The sequence below is a fragment of the Syngnathoides biaculeatus genome, chromosome 12, assembly GCF_019802595.1.
Source record: "Syngnathoides biaculeatus isolate LvHL_M chromosome 12, ASM1980259v1, whole genome shotgun sequence".
In the NCBI taxonomy this organism is placed as follows: Eukaryota; Metazoa; Chordata; class Actinopteri; order Syngnathiformes; family Syngnathidae; genus Syngnathoides; species Syngnathoides biaculeatus.
The window spans coordinates 9,859,068-9,875,292 of record NC_084651.1 but is presented as its reverse complement, the minus strand read 5'-3'; the positions used below and the strand labels follow the sequence as shown (position 1 = coordinate 9,875,292).

Genomic DNA, 16,225 nt, shown 5'->3' with positions numbered 1-16,225 from the left:
GTCACTCAAGTCAACCTGATTGTGATTCTGAAAATGTGTATTAAAACAGTAACTGTTTGAGTTGCGGTGCATGTACTTGTTCATGTTAAATCAGTCATTGCTTGCTAAGTTACAATGTGCATTATACTTTACAGTTTATCTTATTAAAGTACCCTTTTTTCTGCACTGTAAGGCGCACCTAAAAGGCTTTAATTTTCTCAAAAGCCGATAGTGCACCTTATAATCCGGTGCGCCTTATGTATGAATCAATATAGAGCGTTTAGTGCAGCTCCATCTAATGGATCCATAACGTAACTCCAGCCTCTACTGTAGCGTATATTCTATGCGGCTTATAATGTGGTGCGCCTTATATATGAAAAAGGTTTTAAAATAAGCCATTCATTGAAGGTGTGCCTTATCGTGCGGAAAATACGGTAAGTGTATTCTGTGTATGAGCCGTTGTTGGACCTTTGTATTTAGGCTACTGCGGTACTTGTTTAAATAAAAATGGGGGTGCATTAATTAGTTCTTACTCTGTTCCCGGTGGTGTATCAGTTAGAATGTGTGCCTCAGTCAAGAAATCTCTCAGGCCTTTCTGTGTTCTCCACATGCTTGCATGGGATTTATGCAAGTACTCTGTCTACCTCCACATGCCAAAAACTGGTTGGGTTCATAGAATAGTCAAAATTGTCCATAGGTATGAATGTAATTGTGAATGATTGTCTACCTGACCTCAGTGACATGTGGTTGATTGGTTACCAGTTCAGGGGGTACCCTGGCATTCGCCCAAATCACACTTAGACTTGCCTCCAGCTCTCCTACAATCCTAATGAGGGTGAGAGCATTATAAAATTGATTAGCTAGCTAGGAATCACGCTTCTCCTTTTGTGGTAGAAACGATTAATATTACTGTATACTTTCCCACAGAGTTCTGTTTTCTTCTTGCCCTTCGTCTCCCCTTGACTCCTTGCAACTGCCACATTCAGGGAAGTGAATACAGTGGATTCTTGTTCTCCTCCTTTGTTTATTTTTGTGACCCTCCCTTCAAGTGATGTATCAACACAGTATAGTTTTTGTGTAGCCCACTTGGGCTGGACATTTCTTTAGAATCCGTTTTCCTATAGTTTGTTTAGTACTCAAGTGATTGCCACCCCCCCCCCCCAAAAAAAAGTGTACGTCTGTTGATTTCCTCGCTCTCGCTCTCTCTCTCTCTCTCACTCTCTCCCTCCATTTTATTCTAATTTGTGACAGCTGGACTTTAGCTGCTTATATTGGTACTTGGTGTATAGTTTAAACTACCAAATTTGAGAAAATCAGCTTTTCTAAACAATTAGGATTCATCCTTATCAGTTTCCCAATTATTACCTTTTTATGTGTGTACATAGGTCTGCTACCCACTCGCAATAAGGTTTCCAAAATTTCTGGTCAAACAAGCTCATCTTTCTCCTGCCGTATCGTTAAGGCTTGAGGTGATAATAAATAGTTGTGTTGCAGACAAACACAAAAAGTGACACGTAGAAACACACACAAGCGGCTACATTTATGGAGAGAGTGTCAAGTGCCTGTCCCAGTGAGTGGTGCCTCTCTTTAGGCTATGTTTGGTATAATTGGCAGCTGATTAATCACAGCTAATTAAATGTAATGATGGAGAAAGGTGGACAATTTTGTGCTAAATGGTCATGGGTAGGTAGGGGATTGTCATGGGGCCTATTATTGCGGCCCGAGTATTTGGTGTGTGGTCAGGGTTAGGTAGCATTGCTAAAGAGCACTGAGTCATTATGTTTTTTACTTTAGGGAGACGGGGTTCGTGTGTACGTGCATGCGTGTGTGTGTGTGTACGTGCATGCGTGTCAGAGTGATTCATGGAAGTCAAACATCTGGAAGTAAGAGGGAGAGTTTCAGTTAAGTGGAGCTGTGAGCCGAAAGTTGATTCTTTAGATTTACACGTAAAAAATGTTTCACCTTTTAAATTCTCAATTCTCTGCTATGGACCTGTGTCTGCACAGACACTGTGATATCTGAGATGGGAACTGAGTGATATGAACAACGTGGCCTTTTCAAAAATAATTACAGATTACTACTCTGAGTCCTGGGGGATTCCAATAGAGGTGTGTGTGTTTGCACGTGGAGACTCACCAAACAAAATGAAAAGTAATTGAAAGGGAGGGAAAGATGGGAGCACTTGCAATGGGCTTTTGGTCTCTAAGAAGATTAGACAGACTGAGGGAGAGAGTGAGTGCGACACATTTTAATTTGTCCCTTTGGCTGCTTGGGTAAGCGCATAATGCCTCTGGCTGGGATGGGTGGATGGAGAGAAATCGAGGCAGGGTGGGGGTAAAGGAGAAGGAGCAGTAGAGATTTGCAGGAAGAGGTTGGGATTGAGAGAGATTGAAAGAGGAAACAGCAGTGAGGGATAAGGCCCGTCTTTTCTTGACTGTGCTCCCATCAAAAAGGGCCAGCAGGGATTGAACGCCGTTGATCCCCTCCCTCCCTCGCTCATTCAGATTAACTTTCTGGCTCGTTCTTTTTTTCACCCCCCCTGTTCTCAGATTACCAGAGAGAGGGAGATCTCCCAATCCTAGTCTTATTCAGATTGTATCCAAACCCCAAGAGACCGATGAAATCCTGATCGCTGTTCTTTCGTAATAATCACCTTGTCACTCCACATATCAGACTAAATCTGTGCTATACCAGGCTGAGATCAATCTATGTCAGCTCGTTTTTGAGCGCATGTTGGACTATTTCAACATCTTTCTGGCCTCTGTGTGCCGCATCACTCCCAAAATCAGATGACGGTTTGAAATTTCATTCACCGTCCTCATTTTAAGCCTGTCTCTTGTGACTTACCTTAAAAAAGGAAAACAAAAAAAGGTTACTCTACGTGTTCAAAGCTTTAATACCGAGATATTTGTGGGATTTAAAAAGTCTTCAAGAAATATTATGACATTTGGTTCTGACTCGGTCTAGGATTAAACATTTAAATGAGGAAACATTAAGATTTATTGAAAACAACTATTTATCTTTTTCTTTCTTGCTTCAGTTAATAAATGAAATGTCATATATTTACATCATAGTCACGCACAATTGTGTAGTAAAAGTAATCAAACAGACTATTGAAAAATATATTGGGATTTTTGTGTGCGTCAAAAATTAGTATGAGGAGCTACACAGCATTTTAAACTCATGCTGCTGGTTGTAATTTCGTCCGAGTGTTGTAGAATACACCAATAATATTGAAACATCATAATGTAACAAGTTCCTCACAGGGACGCCTACAAGATATTCATTGTCACATGGATATTCATATCTGTTTTTTCTTTTCCCCCCCTCAAAGACCCCTGGACTCAGGGCGAGGCCTGGGCGCTTGCAGTGGTATGCAGAGAAATGCATTTCCAATCAGCAGGTAACACAATCGCCAACCCATTGAACAATGGATAAAAGAGGGGAAAAAGGGGGATTCAATAAAATGATGCCTCTAGATGGAGGTCCTGGAACAGATGGTGGATATGACCTCCAAGTTATTTGAGTGTGACCGTGATGAGATGTACTGTTATCTCCTTCGTCTCTGCAGTAAGTTCATCTAATGTTTCCTGTCGTCGTGTTTGTGACCGAAGATGAATACGTAGATGTGATTGCAATAGTGCTGATTGTCAACCTATTATGTGTTTATGTTCCCCACAAAGCCAATTCCGATGCAGTTGGGACGTCCTTAAACAAAAACAAAATACATTAATTTGCAAATCATGCTCAACCTACAGTTTATGTAATTGAATAAACTACAAAGACAAGATAATATTCAGATTGATAAACCTTGTTTTTAGCAGATATAGAACTTTGAATTTTATGGCTGCAACATATTCCAAAAAAAGATGGGTCAGGGTCATACTTACCATTGTGTTAATTCACCTTTTCTTTTTAACAACATTCAATAAATGTTTGGGAACTAAGGACATTCTTTCCCATTCTTGCTTGATGTACACCTTCAGCTGTTCAACAGTCCTGGGTCTACGTTTTCATATTTTACGAGTCATAATGCTCCACACATTTTCAATGGGAGACAGTTCTGGGCTGCAGGCAGGCCGGTCTAGTACACACACTCTTTTATTACGAAGCCACACTATTGTAATTTGCAAAATGTAGTTTGATATTGTCTTGCTGAAATAAGCAGGGGCGTCCATTAGAATAATGCTTGGATGGCAGCACATGTTTCTCCAAAACCTGTATGTACCTTTAAGCATTAATGACGCCTTCACAGATGTGTGAGCTAGCTATGCTACTAGCACTAACACAGCCCCATACCATCACAGATGCTGGCTTTTGAACATTCCAACCTTAACAGTCTGAATGGTTCTTTCCTCTTTGTCCCAGAGGACACGACATCCCCAATTTCCAAAAACAATTTGAAATGTGGACTCGTTGGACCACAGAAAACTTTTCCACTTTGCATCAGTCAGTTTTTGGTGAGGTCGGTCCCAGGGTGTTGTTGATAATTGGCTTTTGTTTTGCGGATCTACGGACTCATGCATGTGACGTCGAACTGTAGTTACTGACATTGGTTTTCTGAAGCATACCTGAACCCACGTGAAGATATCATTTACACACTGTCGGTTTTTGATGCAGTGCTGCCTTAGCGGAAGGTCATGGAAATGATGGAGCATAGATGATGAAATCCCTAAATTCCTTGTGATTTTGTGTTGAGGAACATTCTCCTTAAACAGTGTGACTGACTACTGGTATTTTGTCATGCACTTGTTCAGAAAGAAGTGAACATCGCCCCATCTTTCATACCCAATCATGGCACCAACTTATTCCCAATTAGCCTGTTCACCTGTGGGATGTTTGATCGATGTTTGATTAGCATTCCTCAACTTTCTTTTTGCCACCTGTCCCATCTTTTTTGGAATGTTTTGCAATCATTAAAAATTCAAAGTTAATTATTATTATCAGCTCGAACATTAAATATCTTGTCATTGTAGTGTATTCTATTAAATATAGGTTGAACACGATTTGGAAGTCATTGTATTGTGTTTTTAACACAACGTCCGAACGTCATTGAAATTGGGTTCGTACATAACAGCACAAACTGATGAATCTGTTGATCAGATTAGTGCGTCTATTTCCTATTTGTCAGCATGAACCTCTGCTACCAACCTGATTACTCTCCCATCCAAAAATGCCATCTCTTATTCCTGCCCTGCCTCTAGAGGAGACCAATGATTGGCAGAAGGCTGAGGCCGTGTGGACAAAGATCCAGGAGGAGAACATCATTCCCCGGGAAAGGACGCTTCGTATGCTAGCTGACGTCCTGAAAAGTAATGGCCAGGAAGTACCCTTCGAAGTGCCTGAGGTGAAAACCCCCGCTGTATGATATAGCATGTGCATCCCACTTGCCCTAACACGGAGATTATTCAGAAGAATAATAGCAAAAAGTCTCCTGGTGGGGAAGGTAGGTGATGGAACAGACAGATCTTAAGATTCCCACGAGAAATGAAGGAATTTAAACACACCTGAAGTCTAATGTGACACATAACCAGCATGTTAAACAGACATTAGAAAGGAGGGAAAAGACACTAGGTTTAATCAAAACGGTGTCTCATATAAAATATCCTGTACATTTTTGTTTTTTACTATTTTATGCTCGTAAATTCGCAAACTGTAATCAGTATGTTTTTGGTGTACTGTAGTTTTGGCCATCATTTAAATACATTTCTCATCTCTTTACATATAAAAAATAACTCTCCACCTTTTGATTAGATTGCATCTGACAGTGACATTCTGGGTCATACCGATTGTCGTGCGGTAACAACTCAAACAGTGCAGTGGAAAGTAGACCTGCGCCAAGGTCATACTATGCTTAATTACTGGTAGTTTATGAAAGGTACAATTGAAAAAAACAGTGTTGTGAATGGCATGTAGTCGAGCACAGACCTCTGCCAAAGCATCTGTAATATCCTAAATTTTATTAATGGGGAAAAAAAACAATACCTAGTTTTGTCACAAATGGCAAACATCATTGGATTGAAATTCTAGGTTTGATCAGTCCCTTCACTTGGTCCCTACTGCAAGTAGACTGTAACATCCAAAAATGTCAAATGATTGTATTGAGACCTTTTTTTCAGCTCACAGTTGAATTGCAAGTAGTCATCAAACAAACCATCTCTATTACCTCACAGATGCATGTCATCATCGCCCATTTAAATATCCACCCGTGAAGTTGAATAATTAGCAGCCAGCAAACTGGATCACTTAAATAGCGTGTTGACCTCACCCACTTGTATATATTAAGAGACTCTTTAAATGAAGGGGGAAAAAGAAATGCTCTTATGAACTGCTCTTGGTGCCCCTGCCACGATCCACTTTTTTTTTTAAGCCTCTGTTCATTACATGAAGCAGAGCAAACAGGATTGTAGTGTGCTCAATCAAAGCAGCTGGCTGGCGAGAGGAATTACAGCTGGATGTGTGTGCAAATCTCTAATGCCCGACTAATTAAGCCAGCAGCTAAATGCCACCATATGGCTTGCTGGCTCTTGTATGTGCAAGCTTACTTAAGAGACAAAATTAAGACGATTTAGGACAACAAACCAAACCAAGGGAAGGCTTTTAAATTTGCTCGCGAATATTTCCCTCCACTCCTCCTTGCCGCCCCAAGTCTTGACGAGACAGGAAGCGATCGCTGTTGCCCCGAGCAATGAACTAGGTGACCCCAGGGGCGCTTGAGTTGACGTCCCCGCTCCCTGCACTCTTAACATGTACTCTTCTCTTTGCCCCCCTGGGTGCCAGCCCTAATTTGCCCCCAGCCAATACAGCTTAACCCCCTCCCTTTGTTGCTACATGGGTCAACGAGCATCAGGGGACCCTGGCCTGGCTGCTCCGCATCACGCACACACACACACACACACACACACACACACACACACACACACACTGAAAATGTGCAGCGACTTGTTAGAACCAGGAAGGCGTTGTTGCAGTGTTTTGATGAAAACATCAGCCTGAGTTTGATCTCGCGTGTGTGTGTGTGTGTGTGTGTGTGTGTGGTGTGTGTGTGTGTGTGTTTGCGTGTCTTTTACAGACTTGGTATGAACAAGCTGCCAACACACAGCAGGTCAAACCAGAAACAGCCCACAGAGCTGCGGAAAATGGCCCCCAGTATCAAATGCGACTTCTGGCCCTCTGCAAGAAGGGAAAAGCCACTGGTAAGATGCTGGAGGTCCCGCATTAAAGAGAAAGTTACTTTGAGCCACCTTTCTAATTGAATAAGGTTTCAGTTCCCTGCCAGTTTTTTGAGTTTTGATTAATGGTAGAATGTAAAAAAAAAAAAAAAAGGTTCTGGAAAAAAATTATAAACTCGTTAAAGGACAAGCAACCATTGTTGGACAGAAATTCAATACACTGATATTTCACATTTCATCCATCCATACATCCATTATCTCAGCCGCTTATCCTCACAATGATCACGGGAGTGCTCAAGCCTATGCCAGCTATCTTCGGACAGGAGGCCGGGTACATCGCGACTTGTCATTTGTTGTTAGCTACATTCTTAAAAATAATTTTTTTAGGTGCATCTGGGCGTTTTAATTCAAATGTGCATGGTCCTCTAAAGACTAAAATAGTTCCCTTGTCTTGATGTGAATATAAGTAGACCTTCACATATCAAGCCCAACAAATTTCTATTTTTGCTCTCTCTGTCAGAGGCCTTCAGAATGCTGAAGGAAGCAGACAAAAAGGGTGTGACCTTGGGCCCCGCGTCATACGACCACGTGATCCGCGCCCTGCTGGCTGGAGGAGCTTTAAAGGATGCTACTGCAGTCAAGGATATGTAAGTGACCTCACCGGCAAGGGTGCCCTAGGTGTCCGTGGGCTATTGGTTGTTGTGATTCAGAAACAGCGCACTAAGCATTTCAAATCATGTAAAATAATGTGATTTCCATCCTTTGTCACCAAAGAAGTTATTTTATTCTTTGTACATATTTTTTTTTTCATAAAATGTGGGACATGAGCCAAGAAAAATACGTTGAATTTAGGTGCAAATCCAAGAGAACGTTTCAACATTCTCCCAAATTTCTCTGTGAATAATGCAGGAATCTTAATGACCAAATCATGACAAGGCCAAATTATCTATTGTACTTTCTGCGGGTATGTTACCAGTACCAGTCATCTGTAGATAAACAAAGCCCGATGACAACTGTGTTCTTCTACATTCATGTCTTTAGGACATATTTTATTGGTGGAAATAAGATGTCAATGGACATGTAGTCAAGTACCATATTTTCCGCACTATAAGGCACATCTAAAAGCCTTTTAATTTTTTCAAAAGCCTACAGTGCGCCTTATATATGGATCAACATTGAGCCTTTAGTGCAGCTCCATCTAATGGATGCATAACATAACCCCAGCCTCTATTGTAGCATCTATTCTATGTGCCTTATAATGAGGTGCGCTTTATATATGAAAAACGTTTGAAAATGGGCCATTCATTAAAGGTGCGCCTTATAATGCGGTGTGCCTTATAGTGCGGAAAATACGGTAGGTAATGTAGTATTGTGTATATAGTGTATATTGTAATATATTGTGTGATCATGCCTAATTAGGTGCATGTAGACAGGTTATAGGAGGTCTGAGTTTAGTGCTGCCAATTTCATTTAGTTTTTTTTATACTCACTTATTTTTTTCTTTGTCCTAAAGAGAACAAACAACCTCTTATTGTGTAATGCTAAAACAAATTTGTATTTTTTTTTTTTTTTATCAGCCTACATGATTCTCCCTCTCATGTTATGAGAAATAATCGTAGCACTTTTAAAACCTGCGCAATATGATAACCCATTGCAGCTCTTGTTTGAACTAGTTTATGGTCTCCCCGGCACCACGTGAAAGCTTAGCTTTAATTTTATCTGCGCTCGCGCTGAGGAGTGGAATGAGCTGAGAGGCGAGTCGGGCTGGGGAAGATAATGGTGAGAAATAAGGAGATAAAAAGAGGTAAGTGGGGGGGAAAATGAAAAGGCGTCTAGATTTAATCACGGAGGAGGTTAATGGAGACGCTATAGGCGTTAATTCTTTGTGCATTTGTTTTGAGGTAATCTGAACAGAATTGGGTAGCAGAAATGGGGGTTCTTATGGTCAGATTTAGAGATTGAGGGTGTGATGATGAGGTAGATGTTGGATTCATTGGTTCAAGTGCATGTATGCCTGAAAGGAAAAGGCTCTGCGTGCATGCGTATGTGCAAGAAAGCCTATTGAGGTTCTCCCTCACCTGATAAGAGTAATTCAGACCTCACCACTCTGACCCTCTTCCCGCTGCGGCCCTGTCGCAAGTGGCTCCTGATTGTCGCTTGGTCCCTGGTGTCACCATGGCGATAACGACTACCTAGCCCAATACTCCTTTGAGCACACAGATTAATCTGCTTGCAGGGCTTTCATAATAAGTACAAAAAAGAAGAGGGGAGACAAGTCTCATTGAGGTTTTCTTGGCAAATAAATTAGGTGGGCAAACCTGTTTATGAGATGAGGAGCAGATTTTGGAAAACATTCTTCTCCAAAATGACACCCGAGCTTGATATACTACGTGCTCTGTGGCTCAAGATGCACAAAACATCGCACGCATGGTGGCATCAATCACGTTATTCATGTCTGTATTATTGTCAGGGTTAGAGGTTAAGAGGCTCAGACGTAACATCCATCATGTCATCATCCATCATGTAGCTTGCATTGTCTGTACTTTTTCCACAGGATTAGTTTTTCCAAATGGGATGCTTTCTAATGCTGCACAGTTGGAAGACAGTACAGAGATATTAACTGGCACGCCCCAGTTTAAATTAAATAAAAATAATAATAATTCCATGATGACAAATCACTCTCGGTCGTATTGAAAGCCTTACCGTTTTACGTTGAAATTATTGCCATCACTGTAGTAAGTGTGTTAAGTGCATAGATTTGTATGTGATGATAACAATGAACATTTTGGTCACCGCTGATAACTGAGCATTTTGCATAATCTTAATACTATGTTTTTGTATTTTATCTCGTCAAAATTTACAAACAATATTGTTAAATAAATGCCCATCTCTCATTGTCACTCAAAACTGATCAGATTGTGCAGATTAGCATAAAGTTGTGGCTGGTCAGCGAGTACATGTAAGAAGAAAAGCAACTTTGTTTGGTTGAAATACTTTGGTACATGGTCAAATATCCCATCAACTTTCAGTGCCCAGTCACGTTTGCCAGGCTTCCAGCTGAGCGACACCGCCAACAGTTTACTTGTGGTCACACAGAGCAAGCTAGGCCAGACTAAAGGTAATAATAAAACACACTACACATGAGATTTACCCAAACAATAGTAAACCTCACAGCCCCTCCCCACAGATGCATTGGAGACGCTGAAGTCAATGCTGCAGCAGGACCATGTGCCCTCACAGCTCGCCATCACCAGGCTAGTTCAGGCCCTCAGCAGCCAGGGCGATGTCGCTGCAATTACGGATGTGCAGTCATGCTTGGAGAGTCTTGGTACGAGCCTCAACCTGTCCACCATGCTGTTCACAAACAACAAGGCCCTGGCTCACATCAAGCAGTAAGTTCTTTTGATTCCTCCCAATCATATGTTAACCCTCAAACTCCTAACATTGCATTTCCACAGTGTTGCCACCAATTAAGTCCACACAAATAGCCAGCTGCAGCTTTCACCCTTCAATCGCAAAAACATAAAAAAAAAAAAAAGGTTGATTGAATAGGTTTTTTTTGTTTTTTTTTAATGAGTGAAAATGATGTAAACGTGCAACACAGTATGACATTTTTATATAAATGATGGTGAAAGGACGTTAACATTGAATTCCTTTATACACACACGTGTTTTAACTGATGCATTCCAATATAATTTTCCTAGTAATCTCATTTTTACAATTATGTAAATTTAATACAAAAAAAATTCTATTTATCAAGTTTCCCTGAATGCACCTCTTTCACTCGTGTTGCTGCGACGTGGCAACTGAATGTAATCCTGAATTATGATTTCCTCTCCAAAAGGCGGTACTGCAAAAAAAGTTTGCAAACCACTACTCTAAACACAGTCCTATCTTGTCATTTTGAGGATGCACCACAAAAAGGGAAATGTAAGGGGGCCGGTTATCGGTACTTGTGGCATTAGTTATGTATTTATTTAGTTATAGAATTTACAGTAGTCTGCAAAATATATACTAAAATACAAGGCAAAAGTTGTTTTACCATGCATCACACAAAGAACTATAGTTTTAACACATTACCACGAGGCAAGCGGGTGACAAGACCTTCTATGACACACACTTAGCATAAAAGCTCAGTAAGTGAGCAGGAAGTCCAGAACAAATGGGGGACAAGGGCATAATGGGATTATTCATGGATTCCTTTAATGTCATAAAAACACCCATCCTCCACTGCTGTTTCATTGCCTCTCAAACAACAGCGGACAAAATTTAAAACACATTGTGCATCAAACTTTCATCACGCCACTTGCCGCATTAGTGCGACAGAAGTCCCCTTGCCAACTCTGCAGTACCGCAAAAAATGGAAGAAATAGCAAGACCGCCTTACGCCCGGTTGGCCATCGTTGCTCGGCCCTGTCAGCTTGAACCCTGACCTCCGGGAGGGGCGCCCTGAGCCGCTCTGACACGTGTGTCCCCACTGTGCCTGATTCAAGCTGACTGGTTAAGAGCCCGGGTGGGGAAGCGAGCAGGGCCGGAAAGCAGCGAGAACCGCATTTAGCGGGGGGCCCCCGCTGAATTATTCAGACGGTCCCAGTCGCAACAATCAGGGTGGATATGTTCACCCACCTCTGGACACTTGCACATAGGCGCGCACGGTGCTGCAGTAAAATATTCATCTCGATGGCAACTGTGGAAGGGGGAGGCAGCGTTAAGTGTACTCGCCAGGTCAGGTTGCCAGATTGAGTTGGCTGATATCTGTAGAGCTTTTGTTTTTTATGGCTTTGTGCTCCCACATTTCACCATGCAGACAAAATGAAATGCTTACACAATAAAGAAAAAAAAAACAACTTGTTTTTTGTTCTTTTTTTTTTCCCTCAGGGGTGATTTGGACTCAGCAGTAGAGATACTTGAAGAAGTTTACACCAGTCCAGACAACAAAAGCCCCAGTATGGGCTTTGTGTTCCGCAAAGTTTTGGAGGAAAACAATGACAAAGCCATCGACAAGTGTAAGACAGACAACAAGAATTGTACAATGATCACTATTAATCAGAAAAGCCAGTGACTGAAAGTGCTTGTTGTTTTCCAGTAAGCGCGATGGCCGAGCGGTTGGCCAACCACTTTGCCTGTTGCAGACCGGCTACAGATCTTTTCCTCAACCTTCTGAAGTTGGGCAAAGTCGAGGAAGCCAAGTTCATGCTGGCTGTAAGTGTTTGGGAATACATATGTGACTTGTGCTATGTGTAAAATTAGACTAAAATCCCCTTTGCTCAAACCAGCAAAACATGACAAAGCAGTTGTGTTGGATTTATGATAATGAAATCACACACACAATAATACAACTCAGGCACGATAAAACAACTAACACTAAATGGAAGTTCGGAGACCGGTTCGTCGAGCCAAATGGCCAATAGTCCCCAACGTTGAACGAATGTTCCCCAAAAGGCAAATGTTCTCTCCAGGGAATATTCCAAGTGAGCGAATGTTCCAGAAATGTCCAAAGACGAAAGGCAGAAGGCATCCATGTAATTGTCCCAAGCATCGGTGCGGCCGTAAGAATCCCCGTTGATGGTCTTTCTCGTCGTTATATAGGCACTCCACGGAACATTCCCGAATTCCGCAATCACAGAAGGTCTGAATCATCATAATTTAAAAGAATAAAAGGAAAATAAAGAGAATAAAAATACACACACACAACACTTTTTCAGCAATCTCTGTTATAATACTTCCATCAGCCATGAATGAACTATGAAGTGGATCGGACTACTAGTGCTCAGTAGTAGGGCTATTGCCATTCGTTATCGTCCTGAGGCTCATCTTAGAACTTCCAAACTAGATTTAGATACCTTATTTCATTTCACGACTTCTCCTAGCATGACTGCTATGCAAGTGACTCCTCTCCTCCCTTCTTTAACTATCCATATCGTAAGGCCTTACTGCTTTTTGTCACGGTAAATGAAAACATGGATAAGCAGACACAAAATGGGAAGTGGTGATTTCTTCCCTAAGTCAAAACCCTTGTGACAGCCAGGTACATTCACTCTCGACTGTTTCTGACTAATTTATCCGGCCTTTTTAAATTTGCCTCCCACATTTCCATGGAGTCTGCCAGTCTTTAGTTGGCCGCCTCAGACTTCAACTTCACTTATTCACGCACCGTTCAAGAGTTACAGCTCGATGACTTCCCTGTGAGCGCTGGGAAATTAATATGTAAGATGCTAGATAGTGGACGAGACAGAGCAGAGAAAGAGTCGAAACGGGCAGTAAATGGGAGAGACTTACTGCCGGTTCACAGCGATTACTTCTCACTCACATGCTGGATGATCACCCCTCTCAGTCGTTTGCTTGCATATGTGACTTAAGTGCTCACTAATGAAAACATGTGTGACTTAATGCTGCGCTTCATCACTATTTAAACTGAAATATGTTTTTTTTAAGGTCAGTAACTTTTGTGACAAAACTGTCATTCATTGCAATTTTTAGCCCTACTGAAAAATCAAATAATAGAACTTGAGAGTGAGCCCTTGGCCAAATGTTGCATTTTATTTCCTTTTATAAAATCACTTCCACAGTGAGTTAAATCCAACATTGCTCATTGTTTCCCTGACATCAGGAATGATCATCCTTTCCAATCGTTAAAATGATGGGCTTTATTGAACAGATAAATTACCACTCACTGCTCTCTCCCTTCATCATTATTTAAACAAAGTATTGATTACATTACGTACATACTTGCTTGATATGCATCCTGGACAGTTTTCAGATATGCAGCATGTGTTTTATACTGTCACTTTAAATCCAGTTCAATACACCCATTTTATGTGCTCCATGGTTTCATGGATCAAATAATCCTTTTTTTGACTCCCAAAGGGGAGAAAATTAAATACAGTATACATGTAATGTGAACAAAATGTTTAAATTGCCAATCTAAAGGCTAAATAGGCTGCAGTCTACGCTTAAAAGAACTAATACAATGCAATCAAGGAAGTTACATTGTTAATCGTGCATTTTTTCCTACTGGTCATGTGTTAATATTGCCTCAATAATATGTAATACGTTGCTACTTTTCGAGCTTGTGAGGATTAACAGAACCCGTGCCCAAGTTGTACATCTGTCGTACACCTCGTAGGCCCACTTTAGTCCTCAGTGGAGGATCACACAGCAAAGCAACCAAGGCCATCCCATCAAAAAGTGAAGTGATAAAACTCTGAAAAGCTTTTAAATTGACAAGCGCACAATAACCGCGACGAGACTATCAAGAGAGGTGGCGAGTGGGCATACAGTGGGCGAGCATGAAGTCATTAAGGAGTACAACCAGGAACATGTGTAAGTGGAGAGGAAGGATGAGACGTTCCCTGGGAGGATCCGGAGCTTTTAGGAGCCTCTGGGTCTGTTCCGGCATGGCTACCGGGGGAAGATGGGAATGAAATAAATAAGTAACTAAAACACCAGGGATAGAGCCAATGTTCACGGTGTTGCTCTAATTGCACGATTGTACTTGAATCATTCTGCGCCGTGTGTACGTTTGCCTCTATGCATGTGCACATTGTGTTAAAAGCCTTGCAGGCAACTTACTTTAAATTCTGTAAAACGGGAATGCGTTGGTTTACCACTGGCTAGAATATCGCGACTCAGTCAAGAGAACATACATGCACACACAAACATGAAATACACACATAGAGCCATGTTTTGTATAAATGCCTGCATGTTTTTGACATATTAAAGCATCTTTTCTTCTTGGATTAAGTATAAGAGAGTATGTTTCTCAAGATTGTCATGTCACATGTCCAATCTTTATCTCTGTGGGGCATGTCTAAACAAGCCATTTGGGATTCATCCAAGGCTAGCAACTCCATACTTTTAGTTATGATGTACCCATGTTAAATGCCCCTTCCTCTATTTTCCATCTCTGTCTGCAGAGGGTCAATGGCTTGGCTGAGCAGAAGGATGCACTGGTGTCTTTCGTGGCGCGAGCTTCTCAGCGGCCAGGACAGGTCGAGTCACATTTTGTCTTTTTTTTTTTTTTTTTTTTTTTAGGTATCTTTTACCTCCTTCATATGTTCATGTTGCCCTTAAATTAACGCCTGGATTAACAATGTTTATTATTTGTTGTTTGAATTGCTACACGATTTAACTGTTTTGAAAGCTTTTGAAATAGCACTTTATTTGGCCTTCTGGAAATTATTCCGACTGACACACTTTATGATGTGAGGCTCATAAATTTCCTTTTTACAAATCACTAATCCTCGCTATATCACAGTTCATTTATTTTTTCACTTTATTGATTTTTTTTTTTTTTTTTTTTTTTTAAATCAACATAGTGCTTACATACCTGCTCACTTGTGATACAGTCAGCTTTGCAGCCCAAGTGATTCACATCACAGCAGTGATTCACTGATGCTCAATTGGGCTAATGTTTTTAGCAGATAAAGAAACTTTATCCACCATGCCTGTGTGTGTTGACACATTGTTCAGTCCGGACGGTCTGTTTTACTTGATATTCGTTAATCTGTTTTCTGGAGGTTCCACTGTATGACTTATCAAACTATATTTAGTCATAAATACTGTTATTGGTCGCTATATCATGGGATTCATGAAAAAAACCCTCGCAATAAATGGTTTTCTGCATAATGATTTACAATTTCCATAATTTCTGGACTATATGATGCACCTGATTATAAGCCTCACAAAGTACATTTTTAAAGGAAAAACCATTTTGTACATACATAAGCTGTACTTGTTTATAAACCGCATGTACCCACATTGAAACATGAAATATTTACAAAGAAAGACGTTACGCAGAAAGAGTTTTCAAAGTTTTTATAATATACCTTAGCTTTTCTTTCCAAACAGTGCCTAAGACACGGCAGTAACACAGCAGCAATACGGGAGTAACACATTACAAAAACATACCGGTAAAAGTCATTGAGACACGGCTGCAACACGGTTGAGGCCACCTGCTTTTATTACCTCTGAAAAGCTTTTTTCGTCTTTTTACATTGCTCCAGTTCTTCCCGCTGCCGTTTCCAGCGTCTCACCATCGATTCATATATGCCAAGTTTACGTGCAGTAGCTCT

The 16,225-nt window shown here is 41.0% G+C and overlaps 1 protein-coding gene across 1 annotated transcript in view; it reads left to right on the top strand.

The window, feature by feature from the left end:
* The window catches only part of lrpprc (leucine-rich pentatricopeptide repeat containing), a 64,671-nt gene that overhangs the window by 41,949 nt on the left and 6,497 nt on the right, over nt 1–16,225 (top strand). Inside the window, exons 26-35 of the mRNA XM_061837253.1 lie at nt 3,314–3,382; nt 3,459–3,549; nt 5,184–5,326; nt 7,052–7,175; nt 7,672–7,798; nt 10,181–10,269; nt 10,339–10,543; nt 12,030–12,157; nt 12,238–12,353; nt 15,068–15,142. Coding sequence (XP_061693237.1) covers nt 3,314–3,382; nt 3,459–3,549; nt 5,184–5,326; nt 7,052–7,175; nt 7,672–7,798; nt 10,181–10,269; nt 10,339–10,543; nt 12,030–12,157; nt 12,238–12,353; nt 15,068–15,142 — 1,167 coding nt within the window. The remainder of the gene's footprint in view (nt 1–3,313; nt 3,383–3,458; nt 3,550–5,183; nt 5,327–7,051; nt 7,176–7,671; nt 7,799–10,180; nt 10,270–10,338; nt 10,544–12,029; nt 12,158–12,237; nt 12,354–15,067; nt 15,143–16,225) is intronic.